Genomic DNA, 16,902 nt, shown 5'->3' on the forward strand with positions numbered 1-16,902 from the left:
CCAGAATATTCATTGGAAAGACTGGTGCTGAAACTAAAGTTCCAATACTTTGACCACCTAATGCAAAGAGCCAACCCACTGGAAAAGACCCTGATGCTGGGAACTTGGATGGCAGGAGAAGAAGGGGGCAACAGAGGATGAGATGGTTGGATGGCATCACTGAGTTTGAGCAAATTCCAGGAGATAGTGAAGGACAGGGAAGCCTGGCATGCTATAGTCCATGGGTTGCAAAGAGCTGGACACAACTGAACAACAAGAGTAATGTCAGCATCATGACAATGTGAGATGTTCCCTTTGTCTCTTCCCTTCAATCTACCACCAGTAACATTTCTATAACTCAAAGGTGTGTCAGTCTAACATACATGAACAGCAGATAATTCCTCACATCCATACATCTAAATAGTGAGTGGAATAAAAGAGGAGGCACAATGAGAGAAACAACAGATATGATACTTGCAATCCTGGACCCCCAGTTGCAGCAGATCAGCCTACAGCTCCAGAGAACCAGAAAATATGGATGTGAGCATACAAAAATGCAGAGGTGTTTATGGTCACAGGGAACCAGGTGGCAGTAGGACTTGAAATCTTATCTAGGAGTTGTGACCTGACAACCCTGCTCACAGCAGAGACACCCCTATCCCGGCTTTTCCTCTAGGTCCCCTTTTCCTGCAGTGTTGGAGCCTGTGATCCAAGAGACTCTGAATGCAGTGACGGTGTCCAGCATGCTGGTGCCCCAGGTGGCAACACGAGCAGTAGCAGGATATTATGATTTCAGAAGTATAAGCACTGACAAGGATTCCAGACAACACCTCTGACAAAGGTGCTGTGCTAGGTGTCAGTCGTGTCTGAGTCTTTGTGACCCCATGGACTGTAGCCCGCCAGGTTCCTCTGTTCATGGGGATATTCTGACAAAGGTAGTGAAGGGTAAAACTATCCATTCTGTAATATGGCCAGAGGCAGCTCAGCTAAGAGAAACTTAAAATTTGTGCTATACTGCTACTTACTGAAAAACAAAAGACAGACCTCTAATTATTCAATGATAGCATGATGGACTTTTAGGATTAAAAAACAAAAACAAAAACAAAAAAACAAAGATTTTATCTCAAGAAGAAAGGCGCTTGTTACTTCAAATGTGCCAGCAGAGGAATAACTCATGCCTGAAAAGCTACAATAACAAGGTACAAATTACAATCCTCCAGTAACCAACAAACTCATGGAATACTATGACCTAACTGACAGAGAATTCAAGACAATTGTCATAAAGAAACTCAAAGAGCTATAAGTAAACTCAGAAAGGCAATTCATTGAGCTCAGAAATAAAATTAATCAGCAGAAGAAACACTTTACTACAGGAATTGAAATTCTAAAAAAATCAAATTCTGAAGCGAAAAACCTCAAAGAGATGAAGAATACATTAAAAGCAATGGAAATAGAACAGACCACATGGAAGAGAGGATTAGTGAGCTAGATGATGGGAATTTTGAAATGATACAGGTAGAGGAGAAGGGAGAATTTCAGTGAAAAAATTATTTGAAAACTATCCAATTCTATTAGAAGAGCAATATTAAAATAAGGAAGATCCAGAGGGAAAAGAGAGGGAGAAGAAAACAGAGAGTACATTCAAAGAAATAGGAGCTGCTGCTGCTATTAAGTCACTTCAGTTGTGTCCGACTCTGTGTGGTCCCATAGATGGCAGCCCACCAGGCTCCCCTATCCCTGGGATTCTCCAGGCAAGAACACTGGAGTGGGTTGCCATTTCCTTCTCCAATGCATGAAATTGAAAAGTGAAAGTGAAGTCGCTCAGTCGTGTCCGACCCTCAGCGACCCCATGGACTCCAGCCTTCCCGGCTCCTCCATCCATGGGATTTTCCAGGCAAGAGTACTGGAGTGGGGTGCCATTGGAGCTGAGAATGTCCCAAACCTGGGGTGGAAACTAGGTATACAAGGCCTGAAGCTAAGAAAACTCCTAACTACCTCCAAAGATACCTTCTCTGAGACACATTATATCTAAATTGTGAAAGTCAGTGACAAAGAACTGTAAAGACATCCAGGGAAAAGAAGGATGGTAATCTATAGATATACCCCGGTTAGGCTAGCAGCAAATTACTTAGCAGAAACTATATATGCAAGGAGAGCTCAGATGACATTCAAAATCCTGGAAGATAAAACCTTTCACCTAAGAATACTCTATTCAGCAAGGCTTTCATTCATATATGAAGGAGAAATAAAGGGTTTTCCAGACAAACAAAAGCTGAGGAATTCCGTCAACACTGGACCTGTCTTACAAGAACTGTTGAAAGGAGTGCTTCTACCTGGGACAAAAAAGGCAAATGTAAGGAAAAACTTTGAGTAAGGTACTAGAATCAGAAAACTGCAACTCTATATCAGACTAGGTTGTTAAATACTTAATTGTATCATAAAGGTCAAGGGAAATAAAAGCAGTAAAAATAAATAACCACTTCAAATCGGTAAAGAACTCACAATGTTAAAAGGCATAATTTGGTAATTTGATAAAACTAAAAGGAAAGAGGAAAAACATGGGACTTGTATAGACAAATGAAGACGATATCATCAGAAAATGACTACTTTATCTATGAGATGTTTTATACAAACCTCATGGTAACCACAAAACATAAATCTAGAGAAGAGATATGAAACATAAGAGGAAACAGAGAAAATCATACAAAACTATCAAACTAAAATTGCAGAAAAACACAAGGAGAAAGGAATAATACAGATATAGAGAAACCAGAAAACAAAAGATAAAATGAAGTACTAAGACCTCATCTATTAATAATCACCCTAAATATAAATGGGTTGAATTAGTCGATCAAGACACAGAGTGACTGAATGAATTAAAAAATAAGACCCAACTATATACTTCTTCCAGGACACCCTAATAAGCTATAAGTACATAAGCAGTACACTAACGCTGACCTTAGAAATATTATTCTGAGTATGTCTTCTCTGGCAAGGGAAACAAAAGCACAAATAAATAAATGGGATACAAGCTGGATTTGCACAGCAAAGAAAACCATCAACCTAATTAAAACATATTTTGGAAAAGATATCTGCAAATCATAACTGAAAGCGGTTAACTCTTAAATATATAACTAACTCATACCAAAAAATAAATAAAATAACAGGGAGAGAAGTTGAATACATATTTTTCCAAAGAAGACATATGGATAGCCAACCATACAGATGGTTGAACATCACTATTAGGGAAATTAAAATCACAATCACAATGAACGATCACTTTACCCCTTTTAGAATGGCTACTAGAAAGCAAGGCAAGAAATGAAAAGTGTTAGAGAGGATGGAGACAAGTGAATCTTCATACACTTCTGGTGGGAATATAAGTTGGTGCAGCAACAGTGGAACACACTGTAGAGGTTCCTCACTAAATTAAGAATAGAACTACCATATTATCCAGCTGTTTCACTTCTGAGTATTTATCCAAAGCAAACAAGAACACAAGTTTGAAAAAATATATGCACTCCTATGTTCACTGCAGCACTATTTACAATAGCCAAGATGTGGAAAAAAATCTAAGTACCCACAGACAGATAAATGGATAAAATAGATATATACAATGTAACACCACTTAGTCATAAAAAGAAAAAGAAAGAAACTTGTCATTTGTGACAACGTGGATGGGGCTCAGGCTGAATGAAATGTCAGATGAAGAAAGGCAACTATCATAGGATTTCACTCACAGGTGAATTTTTTTTTCTTAAAACAAATATGAACAAACCAAAACAAAAACAGATACAGAGAAAAAAGAAGTGATTACTGGAGGGAAAGAGGGTGGGGGAAAGGTGAAAAGGATGAAGGAGGTCAACTGTATGGGGAGGGATGGAGACAAAGTCTTTGGTGGTGAGCACATTGAAATTTATACAGAAGTCAAGATATAACACAGTACACATGAAATGTATAATGTTATAAATTAAAAAATCTGAAAACAAAAATAAATCAATGCTTTTGAAAATGTCAGATTGCCATTAATGAGTATTTAGGCACATGATTAAGTCAATTAGTCAAGTCAACTCATGGACTATGCCTTGAGTATGCAGTAAGCTATTTTATCTGAGAATGATATTTTTACCCATTTATTGCAATAATAATCACACATGCTATTTCAATATTTTAATGATTCTAATTTATGTACCATGTAATATACTATGTGTGTGCTAAGTTGCTTTAGTTGTGTTTGACTGCATGCCATCCTATGGACCATAGCTCACCAGGCTCCTCTGTCCATGGAATTCTTCAGGCAAGAATACTGGAATGAGTTGCTATGCTCTCCTCCAGGGGATCCTCCTGAGACAGGGATTGAAGCTGCATCTCTTTCCTCCCTTGCTTTGGCAGGTGGGTTCTTAACACTAGTGAAATCTGGGAAGCCCCATGATATTATATACATATATATAGAATATACTATTTTTATACTACTATTGTTCAGTTGCTCAGTAGTGTCTGACTCTTTGAGATCCCATCAGTTGAGTTCAGTTCAGTTGCTCAGTCGTGTCTGACTCTTTGGGACCCCATGAATCGCAGCACGCCAGGCATTCCTGTCCATCACCAACTCCCGGAGTTCACTCAAACTCATGTCCATCGAGTTGGTGATGCCATCCAGCCATCTCATCCTCTGTCGTTCCCTTCTCCTCCTGTTCCCAATTCCTCCCAGCATCAGAGTCTTTTCCAATGAGTCAACTCTTTGCATGAGGTGGCCAAAGGACTGGAGTTTCAGCTTTAGCATCATTCCTTCCAAAGATCCCAAGGCTGATCTCCTTCAGAATGGACTGGTTGGATCTCCTTGCAGTCCAAGGGACTCTAAAGAGTCTTCTCCAACACCACAGTTCAAAAGCATCAATTCTTCGGCGCTCAGCTTTCTTCACAGTCCAACTCTCACATCCACACAGAACCACTGAAAAAACCATAGCCTTGACTAGATGGACCTTTGTTGACAAAGTAATGTCTCTGCTTTTCAATATGCTATTTAGGTTGGTCATAACTTTTCTTCCAAGGAGTAAGCGTCTTTTAATTTCATGGCTGCAATCAGCATCTGCAGTGATTTTGGAGCCCCCAAAAATAACGTCTGACACTGTTTCCCCATCTATTTCCCATGAAGTGATGGGACCAGATGCCATGATCTTTGTTTTCTGAATGTTGAGTTTGAAGCCAACTTTTTCACTCTCCTCTTTCACCTTCATCAAGAGGCTTTTCAGTTCCTCTTCACTTTCTGCCATAAGGGTGGTGTCATCTGCATATCTGAGGTTATTGATATTTCTCCTGGCAATCTTGATTCCAGCTTGTGCTTCTTCCAGCCCAGAATTTCTCATGATGTACTCTGCGTTTAAGTTAAATAAGCAGGGTGACAATATACAGCCTTGATGTACTCCTTTTCCTATCCCATGGACTACAGCAAACCAGGCTTCCCTGTTCTTCACCATCTCCTGGAATTTGCTCAAACTCATGTCCATTGAGTCGGTGATGCCATCCAACCATCTCATCCTCTATCGTCCCCTTCTTCTCCTGCCTTCAATCTTTCCCAGCATCAGGATCTTTTCCAACGAGTTGGAGGACTATATATACTATACTAATTGCTTTGATTTGCGATCAAACATAACCCCATGTTTTGAAAATTGTCTGATGGCATAGTATAATGCAAACAAACAAACAAACAAACTTATTCACGTTTTTCCCCAGGAACTAAAATAGGAGTATATGACCAACAATAAAATGCAAATGAAATATAATACAAATTTTCAAGAAATGTAACTTTTACTTGGTAGTATAACCATAAGCTGCTGAAAGATCATAACTTCTATGCTTGTAACAAAGAAGTAACAGTTTATCATTATCACTGTTTAGAAACATTTTACATATGCCAGTAAACACTGCCAACTCTTTCACCAATGCCAAAAGGTTAAAAACAACTGTAGCGTTAAACAGAATTTAAGTGAGCAAACTGTGGGAATCCTCTGGTCAGATCCCTGGTTGATTTGTCCTCCATACAAGATGCAGTCCCAATGCTATTGTTATTCAGTTTCTAAGTCGTATCTCTTTGCAATCCCATGGCCTGTAGCACACCAGGTACCTTTGTTGTCCATTATCTCCAGGAGTGTGCTCAAATTATTGTCCATCAAGTTGGTGGTGCTATCTAACTATCTCATCATCTGCTGCCCCCTTGTCCTACAGCCTTAAGTCTTTCCCAGCATCATGGTCTTTTCTAATAAGTTTGCTCTTTGCATCAGCTGGCCAAAGTACTGGAACTTAAGCTTTAGCATCAGTCCTTCCAATGAATATTCAGGGTTGATTTCCTTTAGGACTGACTGGTTTGATCTCCCTGCTGTCCAAGGGACTCTCAAGAGCCTTCTCCAGCACCACAATTTGAAAGCATCAATTCTTTAGTGCTCATTCTTCTTTATAATCCAATTCTCACATGCAAACATGGCTATTGGAAAAACCATAGCTTTACCTATATGAACCTTTGTCTGCAAAGTGATTCTGGTTTTAGTCACATAATCATTTTCTTTTAGTTCCTCTTCTTGTCCATACTCTTAAGATAAAGATATTGCAAATATGGAAGAGTGAAAACTAGTTGTTACATTTTCCATCTATTAAGCAGGCTAAGGTTATACAGAAGGGTATATTTTTAGGTGAGTTGATAAGGGAAGATTTCTCTGCAAACGTGAGTTTAAGAGACATGTAACTAAAGGTGAGGAACCCTGAAAGTGTCTTGGAAAAGACTATTTTTGGTAGTCTGAAAAATGGATACAAAAACTAGAGACAGAGCCTGTCTTGACTGTTTAATGAGCTGCCAGTTGACCTGCGAGTCTTAGCAAAGCAGCTCCAGTGGGAGAGTTAAGGCATGAGCAGCAAGATTATGTAGGATGCAGTAGTCAATAGGAAGAAACTTAGGTTTTATTCCCAGTGTGCTGAAAGGTCAGGAGACTATGCTATTGAGGAGAATAACATGACCTAACTGGCATTTGAAAAGATGCATTCTGGTTGTTGTGTGGAAAACTGATATAAAGAACCAGGGTATGTGGGAGCATGGAGATCAATTAAAAAGGTTGTTGTTCAAGCAGGCATTAGATGCTCTGAGTGGCTATGGTGGTGGTATATGACATGTGGAGAAAGAATTAAATCTAAAATGTGCTGTAAATTTAAAATGTAATCAAACAAGATTTACTAATAGTCCATGCAAAGATATGAGAACAAAGGGACAAGTATAACTCCAAGTTTTCAGGTAGGAGTAACTTGAAAAATGCCAGTGCCACTTACTGAGTTAGAAAATACTGGGGAAGAAGTACATACAGGTTAAGTCCATGATGTCTCTTAAACATCCAAGACAGATGTATGATTCTGCAGTACAGGGAGGATACTTGAGGGCCAGCAACACAACTGAGGTAGACTAAGGAAATTTCACAAGGGACTTAAATGGAGAAATGAGAAATGAAGTGAGGACTAAATTCTAGGAGATGCCAAACTTAACAAGTGGAGGGCATCTTAAAAGATTGGAAGGGTATATCAGATAAGGATGAGACTTAAACCTCAATGAGATATGAGAAAAACCAGGAACATTTTGTATCACAGGGAATGAAGTGTTTCAATATTCATTTCACCCTTACAACCACTCTGGATGAGAGAATAGATAGCTATTTTATTTTTACCTACTGGGTCGATGAGGGCTTCCCTGTTTGCTCAGTGGTAAAGAATCTGCCTGCCAATGTAGGAGGCACAGGTTTGATCCCTGGATCAGGGAGATCTCCTGGAGAAGGAAATGGCAACCCACTCCAATATTCTTACCTGGAGAATACCATGGACAAAGGAGCCTAGCAGGCTACAGTCCATGATGTTGCAAAAGAATCAGACTTGACTTAGAGACTGCTGCTACTGCTAAGTCGCTTCAGTTGTGTTCAACTCTTTGCGACCCCATAAATGGCAGTCCATTAGGCTCCTCTGTCCCTGGGATTCTCCAGGCAAGAATAATGGAGTGGGTTGCCATTTCCTTCTCCAATGCATGAAACTGAAAAGTGAAAGTGAAGTTGCTCAGTCGTGTCCGACTCCTAGCGACCTCATGGACTGCAGCCTACCAGGCTCCTCTGTCCATGGGATTTTCCAGGCAAGAGTACTGGAGTGGGGTGCCATTGCCTTCTCCGTTGACTTAGAGACTAAACAACAACAAATGGGTAAACACTTGGGGTTCAGGAAGATTAGTGTGTAATAGTGTGTGTGTGCTCAACTATGTCTGACTTTTTGTGACCCCATGGACTATACAGCCTGCCAGGCTGTCTATGGAAATTTCCAGGCAAGAATACTGGAGGGTTGACACAGAGCCCCTTTTTGAGATTCCTGAGCCATACAGCAAATTCCCATCAGCCATCCATTTTACACATGGTAATGTAAGTTTCCATGTTACTCTCTCCATACATCTCACCCTCTCCTCCCCTTTCCCCATGTCCATAAGTCTATTCTCTGTTTCTCCATTGCTGCCTTGTGAATAAATTCTTCAGTACCATGTTTCTAGATTTCATTTATATGCATTAGAATATGATGTTTATCTCTCTCTGACTTATTTCTCTCTGTTTAATAGGTTCTAGGTTCACCCACCTCATTGGAACTCACTCAAAGATGTTCCTCTTTATGGCTGAGTAATATTCCAGAGGGGTTGGGATGGGGAGGGAGATGGGAGGGGGTTCAGGTGGGAGGGGATATATGTATACCTATGGCTGATTCATGTTGAGGTTTGACAGAAAACAGCAAAATTCTGTAAAGCAATTATCCTTCAATTAAAAAATTAATTAAAAAATACTGGGGGGGGGCGGTATTTCCTTCTCCAGGGGATCTTCCCATCCCAGGGATTGAACCCATGTTGCCTATGTCTCCTGCATTGGCAGCTGGATTCTTAGATGTATCTACTATTATAAAGTTAGTAAATAGCAAGAAATACCCAGAACAATGTGTCTTCTGAGGACTAGACCAAAACCTCAACTGAAAGCAAAAATAAAATTGAAAATCATGAGTAGTTTTTTTTTTTTAAAACAGAGAAAAATATTGTATCTATGTGTAGACCTCAGTAAAAGCTTAAATTTATAGACTTTGACCAAAGTACTTAAACACTATTGATGATAGATGTCTTTCTCAGAAGTGAGAAGGAAGCCTATAGCTCATTTTTTAAAATTTCAGAGTTAATATGTTTGAAACATTCTAGTATGAAAAGTGACTCTCCTTTGACATACACTAGCATAACAGGAGACAAAAGTCAGGGTTACTTCTTTCATAGAAGAAGTTCCACAGAGGTCTAGAAGATATAGTAATGGTAAATATTTTTAAAGCATGTGTTGGTCGATAGATTTCCCAATATATATGTCCAGATTTCATAAATATCAAAGGAGAATTTAACAACAAACTATAATATAGAGTATAATTAAGTAACCTTTTTCTTGCCATTAGTCTCTTAAAATATCAAAATATGAAAAATAGAGTTCCCTTTTATCATGGTTTTTAATTAAAATTTAACCAGATTCTTAATTCTTTAACATAAAAAATGGGACAATTAGAAATATAATAATTAATTAATTAATTAAAAAAATAAAATAAAAATTACAAGACAAATGGAAAAAAAAAGAAATATAATAATTCACTAGCACTTATCACATCCACAAATCTGTTAGTATTGTTTCATATTTTATGTTATCATGCGTATAATGTAGTTTTTAAATATAATTGTGATTGTTTTCCACAATTAAGTAAATGCAGTAGTTATTCCACTATCATTTCAAAGTTTATTCATTCTTGGGATTTTTTTTGGTCATTTTTTCTTTTTTGGCCCCAGGATTTTAGTTTTCCAGCCAGAGATTGAACCTGAGCCCTCAGAAGTGACAGCTAACAGTCCTAACCACTGGATTGCCAGGGAATTACCTGAGTTCCTTAGACTGTCTTCATTTTGTTAATGGGAACAAAATAAAGAAGAAAAAAGTGCTGCACGTACTTAGCATATGCAGTTTTAGAATTTGTATTTATTTCCTCTGTATTTGAACAAAAATGACATGTTTTTATTAGGCAACACATTTTATTCTTTCAACAGTTGTAGAACTGGGTTCATTTTCTCTGTGCATTGAACTGTATATATAAGAAGCCCAAATATAGTGCATAAGGTTTTTTTATTTTTCTTCTTCTCTAGGTAAGATGTCTCTACAATTTTTCTTTGAAAATTAAAAAGTTAGCTCTGTATCTTACAGTTTTTAGATCCCAATTTTGTTGCTGTTGTTGCTATGGCAAGTGTCATTTTCCCCTGGAAATGAAAATGTTCCTTCAGAGGCAAATATTTCTAGAAGCATAGGTTTTAATGCTTCCTGGTTCCTAATATATTAATTACTTCTACAATTTGTCAGTACCCCAAAATACTTACATTGTATTGATATTTTCTGTCTTTTCTAACTATCTTATTTAAATTGTGTTCCTTTATTCTAAATTCTATGTAATATTTTTTTATTAAGATGTCCTGGATACAACTAGAAAATTTTTCCAAGTATACAGTTCAGAGTGAATTAGGTTACAGCATACCCTTCTAAAATTAGATATTAAAAAGTCAGTATGATCACCACTGAACAAAGTGTTTCCATGTGTTCTAAGTCACTTCACACCAGTGGTCAATCAATAATGTTAAACCTCAAAGTTAGTGAGCGATGGAAAAATAGGAGTTTTTCCTGGTTATTCATACACTAGTTTCCAAGAATAACTAATTTTTCCATACGCATGTGAAGTATGTAAATAAGTCAAGAATTGTGAACTTCAAGAAAACAAGGATTCAACTTTTTATCAGTAAGTTTCATGTAAGCTGTAGGTTTAAAATAGGTTTCTTTTTTATTGTGTTTAAGGAGTTTATTGCTAGTCTTCATGTGGTGAGAATGTTCAAATTTAATGGATGTGCATTTTCTCAATTTCTTTTGTTACACTAATTGAAATGATCATGTGGTTTTATCATTTATCCTATTAATGTTAAATCCTATTAATTTTCAGATGTTAAACCAAATTTGCATTCCTGGGATAAACTGCTAATGCTGTTTCACCTTTTATGTCCACTGCTGAATGGTTTGTCCTTACTTTGAGAAGACATGTGTCCATGCTTATGAGAGATATTCATCAATAATTTGTGTAACATCTTTTCATAGTTTTTGGTATTAGATTAATACGGACTTTAAGGAATGAGTTGGATAACATTTTTCTTTTCTATTTTCTGAAGAATTTGTGAAGGATTGTGTTTGTTTTTGTTAGAACAGATAAAAACATCTGCTCTCAGTCTTTTGTAAAAATAATTCTTTGATTAATTTTTTTTTAGTTTCAATACTTCTATTTAAGTTGTTTAGTAAGTTTCACTATTTGCATTGTTCTATATTTCTTTTATCTATTTTTTTGGCAAAGCATTACAGAAATTGGAGGATTTTTGTCAATATCAGTACTGATGCCTGCTCTCCCTCCCTTTAATTCTTGATTTTGGCATTTGTTTCATCTGCCTTATACACTTAGTAAGCAGAGAATTTCTTGAATCTCTCACGACTTCATTAATAAGTCAGCCTAACTTTGTAAAATTCTATCAGTTTTATGATACTGGTATATAGATTCAGTGGAGGAATGTAGGGCAGATGGCCATTTTAATGCTGGTAGTTTATAGAGTAGAGGTAAGGCTTAACAGATGACCATACAGTGTGAGAAATAAAGACCAGAGAAGAGGCCTCTGAAGCAAATTGAGAAAATGTATATAACCTTTGGTGGCATTAGCAGTAAAGAATCTGCCTGCCAAAGCAGGAGACACAAGAGACCTGGGTTTGATCATTGGGTTGGAAAAATCCCCTGGAGAAGGAAATGGCACCCCACTCCAGTATTCTGGCCTGGAAAATTCCACAGTCAGAGGAGTCTGGTGGGCTACAGTCCATGAGGTTGCAAAGAGTCAGACAGGACTGAGCACAAGCATCTCATCTCAATGTGCTTATCTAAAACTAAGCAAAGTATCCCAAAGCTCACTCCCATTACGGATGGCTTACATTTAATAAATAAAATAATACAGTATATCCACTCAATTTAAAATACAATCTCTCTCTAGAAAGACTGTTCATTGTTTCCCTATGGTATTTAGGTTATTTTTTATTCCAAGGATACAAGGATAAAATTACACATTATCAAGGCACTGAACCTGGGTTCCTCTTGCATATACTGCCTTTTTATACTATTTTTTCATTGAAAAATATTCTGAGATTAACTTCAAACATTAACTTATATGCAGAGTACATCATGAGAAATGCTGGGCTGGCAGAAGCACAAGCATCAATCAAGATTGCCGGGAGAAATATCAATAACCTCAGATATGCAGATGACACCACCCTTATGGCAGAAAGTGAAGATGAACTAAAGAGCCTCTTGATGAAAGTGAAAGAGGAGAGTGAAAAAGTTGGCTTAAGGCTCAACATTCAGAAAACTAAGATCATGGCATCTGGTCCCATCACTTCATGGGAAATAGATGGGGAAACAGTGGAAACAGTGTCATACTTTATTTTTTTGGACTCCCAAATCACTGCAGATGGTGATTGCAGCCATGAAATTGAAAGATGCTTACTTCTCAGAAGGAATGTTATGATCAACCTAGATAGCATATTGAAAAGCAGAGACATTACTTTGTCAACAAAGGTCTGTCTAGTCAAGGCTATGGGTTTTTCCAGTGGTCATGTATGGATGTAAAAGTTGGACTATAAAGAAAGCTGAGCACCAAAGAATTGATGCTTTTGAACTGTGGTGTTGGAAAGGACCCTTGAGAGTCCCTTGGACTGCAAGGAGTTCCAACCAGTCCATCCTAAAGGAGATCAGTCCTGAGTGTTCATTGGTAGGACTGATGATGAAGCTGAAACTCCAATACTTTGGCTACCTGCTACCAAGAGCTGACTCATTTGAAAAGACCCTGATGCTGGGAAATATTGAAGGGGACAACAGAAGATGAGATGGTTGGATGGCATCACTGACTCAATGGACATGGGTTTGGGTGAACTCTGGGAGTTATTTATGGACATGGAGGCCTGGAGTGCTACAGTTCATGGGGTTGCAAAGAGTCAGACATGACTGAATGACTGAACTGAACTGAACCTATCTTCAATACACTGATTTCTGAAGTTTTCAGAATTAGGGCACCTCATGGAGAGGTATCTTAGTCTTTATAAAAGAAACCACTAGGATCTGAACTTTCTGACCTTAGATCCCATTCAGTTCATTAGCACCATGAATAATGAGTCTACTCTAGCCCTTGGCTTAGGCTTTTACTTGTAATTTATGCTAGTAGAGTATCTCATTCTTTTCCACATTTATGTAACCAGGTTAGGTGACCTCCAATCCAGACAACTGGATACAAGATACATTGGGTTTATGTGAGTTTTCTGACTTCTTTCTAAACCACACAGCAAAGATTGACTTTCATCATTTCTATTCAACACGGTATTAAGTCCTAGCCAGGGCACTTAGGCAAGTAAAAGACATCCACATTGGAAGAAGTAAAACTCACTATTTGCAGCTGACATTATATATAGAAAACCTCAATGTCTTCATCAAAAAAAAAAAAAAAAAAGCTATCATAAAATAATTTAGTAAACACAGGTGGTAGCCAAAATGGTGGAATAGGAAGATCCTGAACCCATCTCTTCCCATTAGCACATCAAAATTACTATTTAAAAAGAAATTATGATAACAGCCTGAAGATTACTAGAAAAGATTTCCCACAATTAGACATAAAGAATAAACCAGCATGAGATGGGTGAGGAGGCACAGACAATATAGTCAGGATCTATACTCTCAGGTAAGCAACCCACAGACAGGAGGGATACCACCGTTATTGAGATCTTCCCCAAAGAGTGAGGTGTCTGAGTTCCACACCAGGCTCACCAGCCTGGGTGTCCTGTACTGGGAAGACATGCCCCTAGAAAGTCTGGCTTTGAAAACCAGTGGAGCTTATGCTTCAAAGAACAGGCAGATAATAGGAAAGCAGAGACTCTGCCCTTAAAGAATATGTACAAAATCTCAAACTATGTCCTAGAGAGGTAGTAGTTTGAAAAGAGCCTAGGTTAGACACAGTTCATCCTGGACAGCCTCCTGGAGAGGCAGGAGGCAACTGGGAATCCTTCTGGGGATACAGATATTAGTGGCAGCTATTTTTTGGAAGCTCATTTCAGCCATATAACAGCGCTGCTGGCAAACGCCATTTTGGAATCCTCCCACTACTTTGTTAGCTCCGCAGGCTCATTTGTTACCAGTGCTGGCATCAGCTCGCCACATTCTGAGCTGTGTAGAGAGCCACACAAGGACCTGGCATGAGCAGGCTGAGCTATCTGGGCTATGTAGCCAGCTAAGCAGGGATCTGGCTCTTCCTCCAGTGAGACACCAGCTACCCCAGGACCCCTGTAATATACACCCAGTCATGTGGGAAGCCAGCCTACCTTGCAGAGGGCTCTCAGTCACCATCCAAGGCACAGACTTGTGTAGCCACAGGGGCTGGGAACAAGTTCAGACTACTAATACACCCACAGTAGTCAGCTTGTCACAAGCGAGGGGTGCACATGTCCACATGGGGGGAATCCCTGGTGATCAGGGGAGGGTGCCACTGAGCCCTTAGAACATCTCCTACATAAGGCCAATTCTCCAAGACTGGAAATGTAACTGATCTACTTAACACATACAAGGAAACACAGAATTTAGGCAAAATGAGGAGACAAAAGTGTATGTTCCAAGTTAAGAAAAGATAAAACCACAGAAAAAATATTTAACTGGAGAAAAGCAATCTATCTGATAAAGTGTTACTCAAGTTAATCATCTAAAGGTTCTCAGTGAACTCACAAGAATGGAAAAAACAAGTGAGAATTTTAAGAGTAAGAAAATCTAAAGAACCCCACCAAATAGAGCTGAAGAATAAAATACTGAAATTTAAAAATACAGTAGAAGGAAATCAACTATAGATTGTACACAGAAACTGGTTAGTGATCTGGAAGACACAAGCTGTTCACTCAGCTTGCTCAACTCAGTCTGAATAGGAAAAAAAAAAAAAATTTAAGACATGAGGATAGGTTGAGAGACACCCGTGACAACATTAAGCCTATCATCATTTGCATTATAGGAGGAAAGGGAAGAGAGAAAGAGAGAGAAATAATAGCCTAAAACTTCCCAAACCTGAAGTAAAAGATACTCAAGTCCGAGAAGCAGAAGGTCTCAAACAACATGAACCCAAAGTAGGCCATACTAAGACACTGTAACTAAAAGGTCAACAATTAAAAGCATCTTGAAAGCAAGATTAAAATAGTGAGTTACATGTAAGAGAACTCCCATAACGTTACTAGCTGACTTTCTCGCAGAAACTTTGCCTGTCAGAAGGCAGTGGCACATTATATTCAAGTGGTAAAAGGGAAAAATCCTACAACCAAGAATAGTCTACTTGGCAAAATTACTATTCAAATTTGAAGTAGAGATAAAGAATTTTATGGACAATCAAAAGCTGATTTAACATCACTAAAATGGCTTTACAGGAAATGAAAAAAATTCTTTAAGTGGGAAAGGCTACAAGTAAAAATAGGCTGCTGATGCTGCTAAGTCACTTCAGTTGCGTCCGACTCTGTGCGGCCCCACAGACAGCAGCCCACCAGGCTCCCCCGTCCCTGGGATTCTCCAGGCAAGAACACTGGAGTGGGTTGCCATTTCCCTCTCCAATGCACGAAAGTGAAAATTGAAAGTGAAATTGCTCAGTCGTGTCCGACCCTCAGCGACCCCATGGACGCAGCCCACCAGGCTCCTCCTTCCATGGGATTTGCCAGGCAAGAGTACTGGACTGGGGTGCCATTGCCTTCTCTGAGAAATAGGCTACACCTATCTTGAAAACGATAAAAGAAAAATCTCACTGGTAATGGTAAACATGCAATAAAGATTTAAAGTAAACTAATAAAATAGAAAACACGATCAAGAACAAAAACATTAAAATATATTTACATTGAGTATATAAAGAATATGCACACAGAAAGATGTAAACTATAACATCAAAAAAAAAATAAATGGTGGGAGGAATAAGAATATAGGGTGGTTAGAATGTGTTCAAAATTTAAATAACTTAAAGTAATCATTTTTATATTAAAACCTCATAAACACTATTCAAAACCTATCATAGATATACACAAGCAAAAAGAGAAAGGAATCCAAATGCTAAAGGTAGCCATAAAGTCACAAGAATAAATAAACAAAACTAATCTACAAGAATTCCCCCAGAAACAATGAACAAAATGACAGTAAGTGGACTAAGTCTAATAAAAAGAGTGACTGAATTTTAGAAAGGCCCCATACTTATGCTGTCCATTAGAGAATCACTTCAGATGTAAGGACAAACACAGACTGAAATTGAAGGAATTAAAACAGGCATTCCATGCAACAGAAAATGAAAAGAGACTGGGACTCTTGCCTGGAAAATCCCATGGATGGAGGAGCCTGGTGGGCTGCAGTCCATGGGGTCGCTAAGAGTCGGACACGACTGACCGACTTCCCTTTCACTCTTCACTTTCCTGCATTGGAGAGGGAAATGGCAACCCACTCCAGTGTTCTTGCCTGGAGAATCCCAGGGACAGGGGAGCCTGGTGGGCTTCTATATATGGGGTTGCACAGAGTCAGACACGACTGAAGCGACTTAGCAGCAGCAGCAGCAAAATTTCTATCAGACAATATATTCTTTAAAAAAAAAAAAAGGCTAAAAAATGACAAAAAAGGACATTCAGTTCAGTTAAGTTGCTCAGTCATTTCCAACTCTTTGTGACCCCATGAATCACAGCAAGCAGGCCTCCCTGTCCATCACCAACTCCCAGGGTTTACCCAAACTCATGTCCA

The 16,902-nt window shown here is 38.5% G+C and overlaps 1 protein-coding gene across 1 annotated transcript in view; it reads left to right on the top strand.

Moving 5' to 3' along the window:
- Window positions 1–1,443: 1,443 nt before the first annotated feature.
- The window catches only part of LOC113879041 (histone H2B type 1-N-like), a 34,497-nt gene continuing 19,038 nt past the window's right edge, over window positions 1,444–16,902 (top strand). The window contains exon 1 of the mRNA XM_027520298.1: window positions 1,444–1,494. Coding sequence (XP_027376099.1) covers window positions 1,444–1,494 — 51 coding nt within the window. The remainder of the gene's footprint in view (window positions 1,495–16,902) is intronic.

Source organism: Bos indicus x Bos taurus, chromosome 20, assembly GCF_003369695.1.
Source record: "Bos indicus x Bos taurus breed Angus x Brahman F1 hybrid chromosome 20, Bos_hybrid_MaternalHap_v2.0, whole genome shotgun sequence".
NCBI classification, from domain to species: Eukaryota; Metazoa; Chordata; class Mammalia; order Artiodactyla; family Bovidae; genus Bos; species Bos indicus x Bos taurus.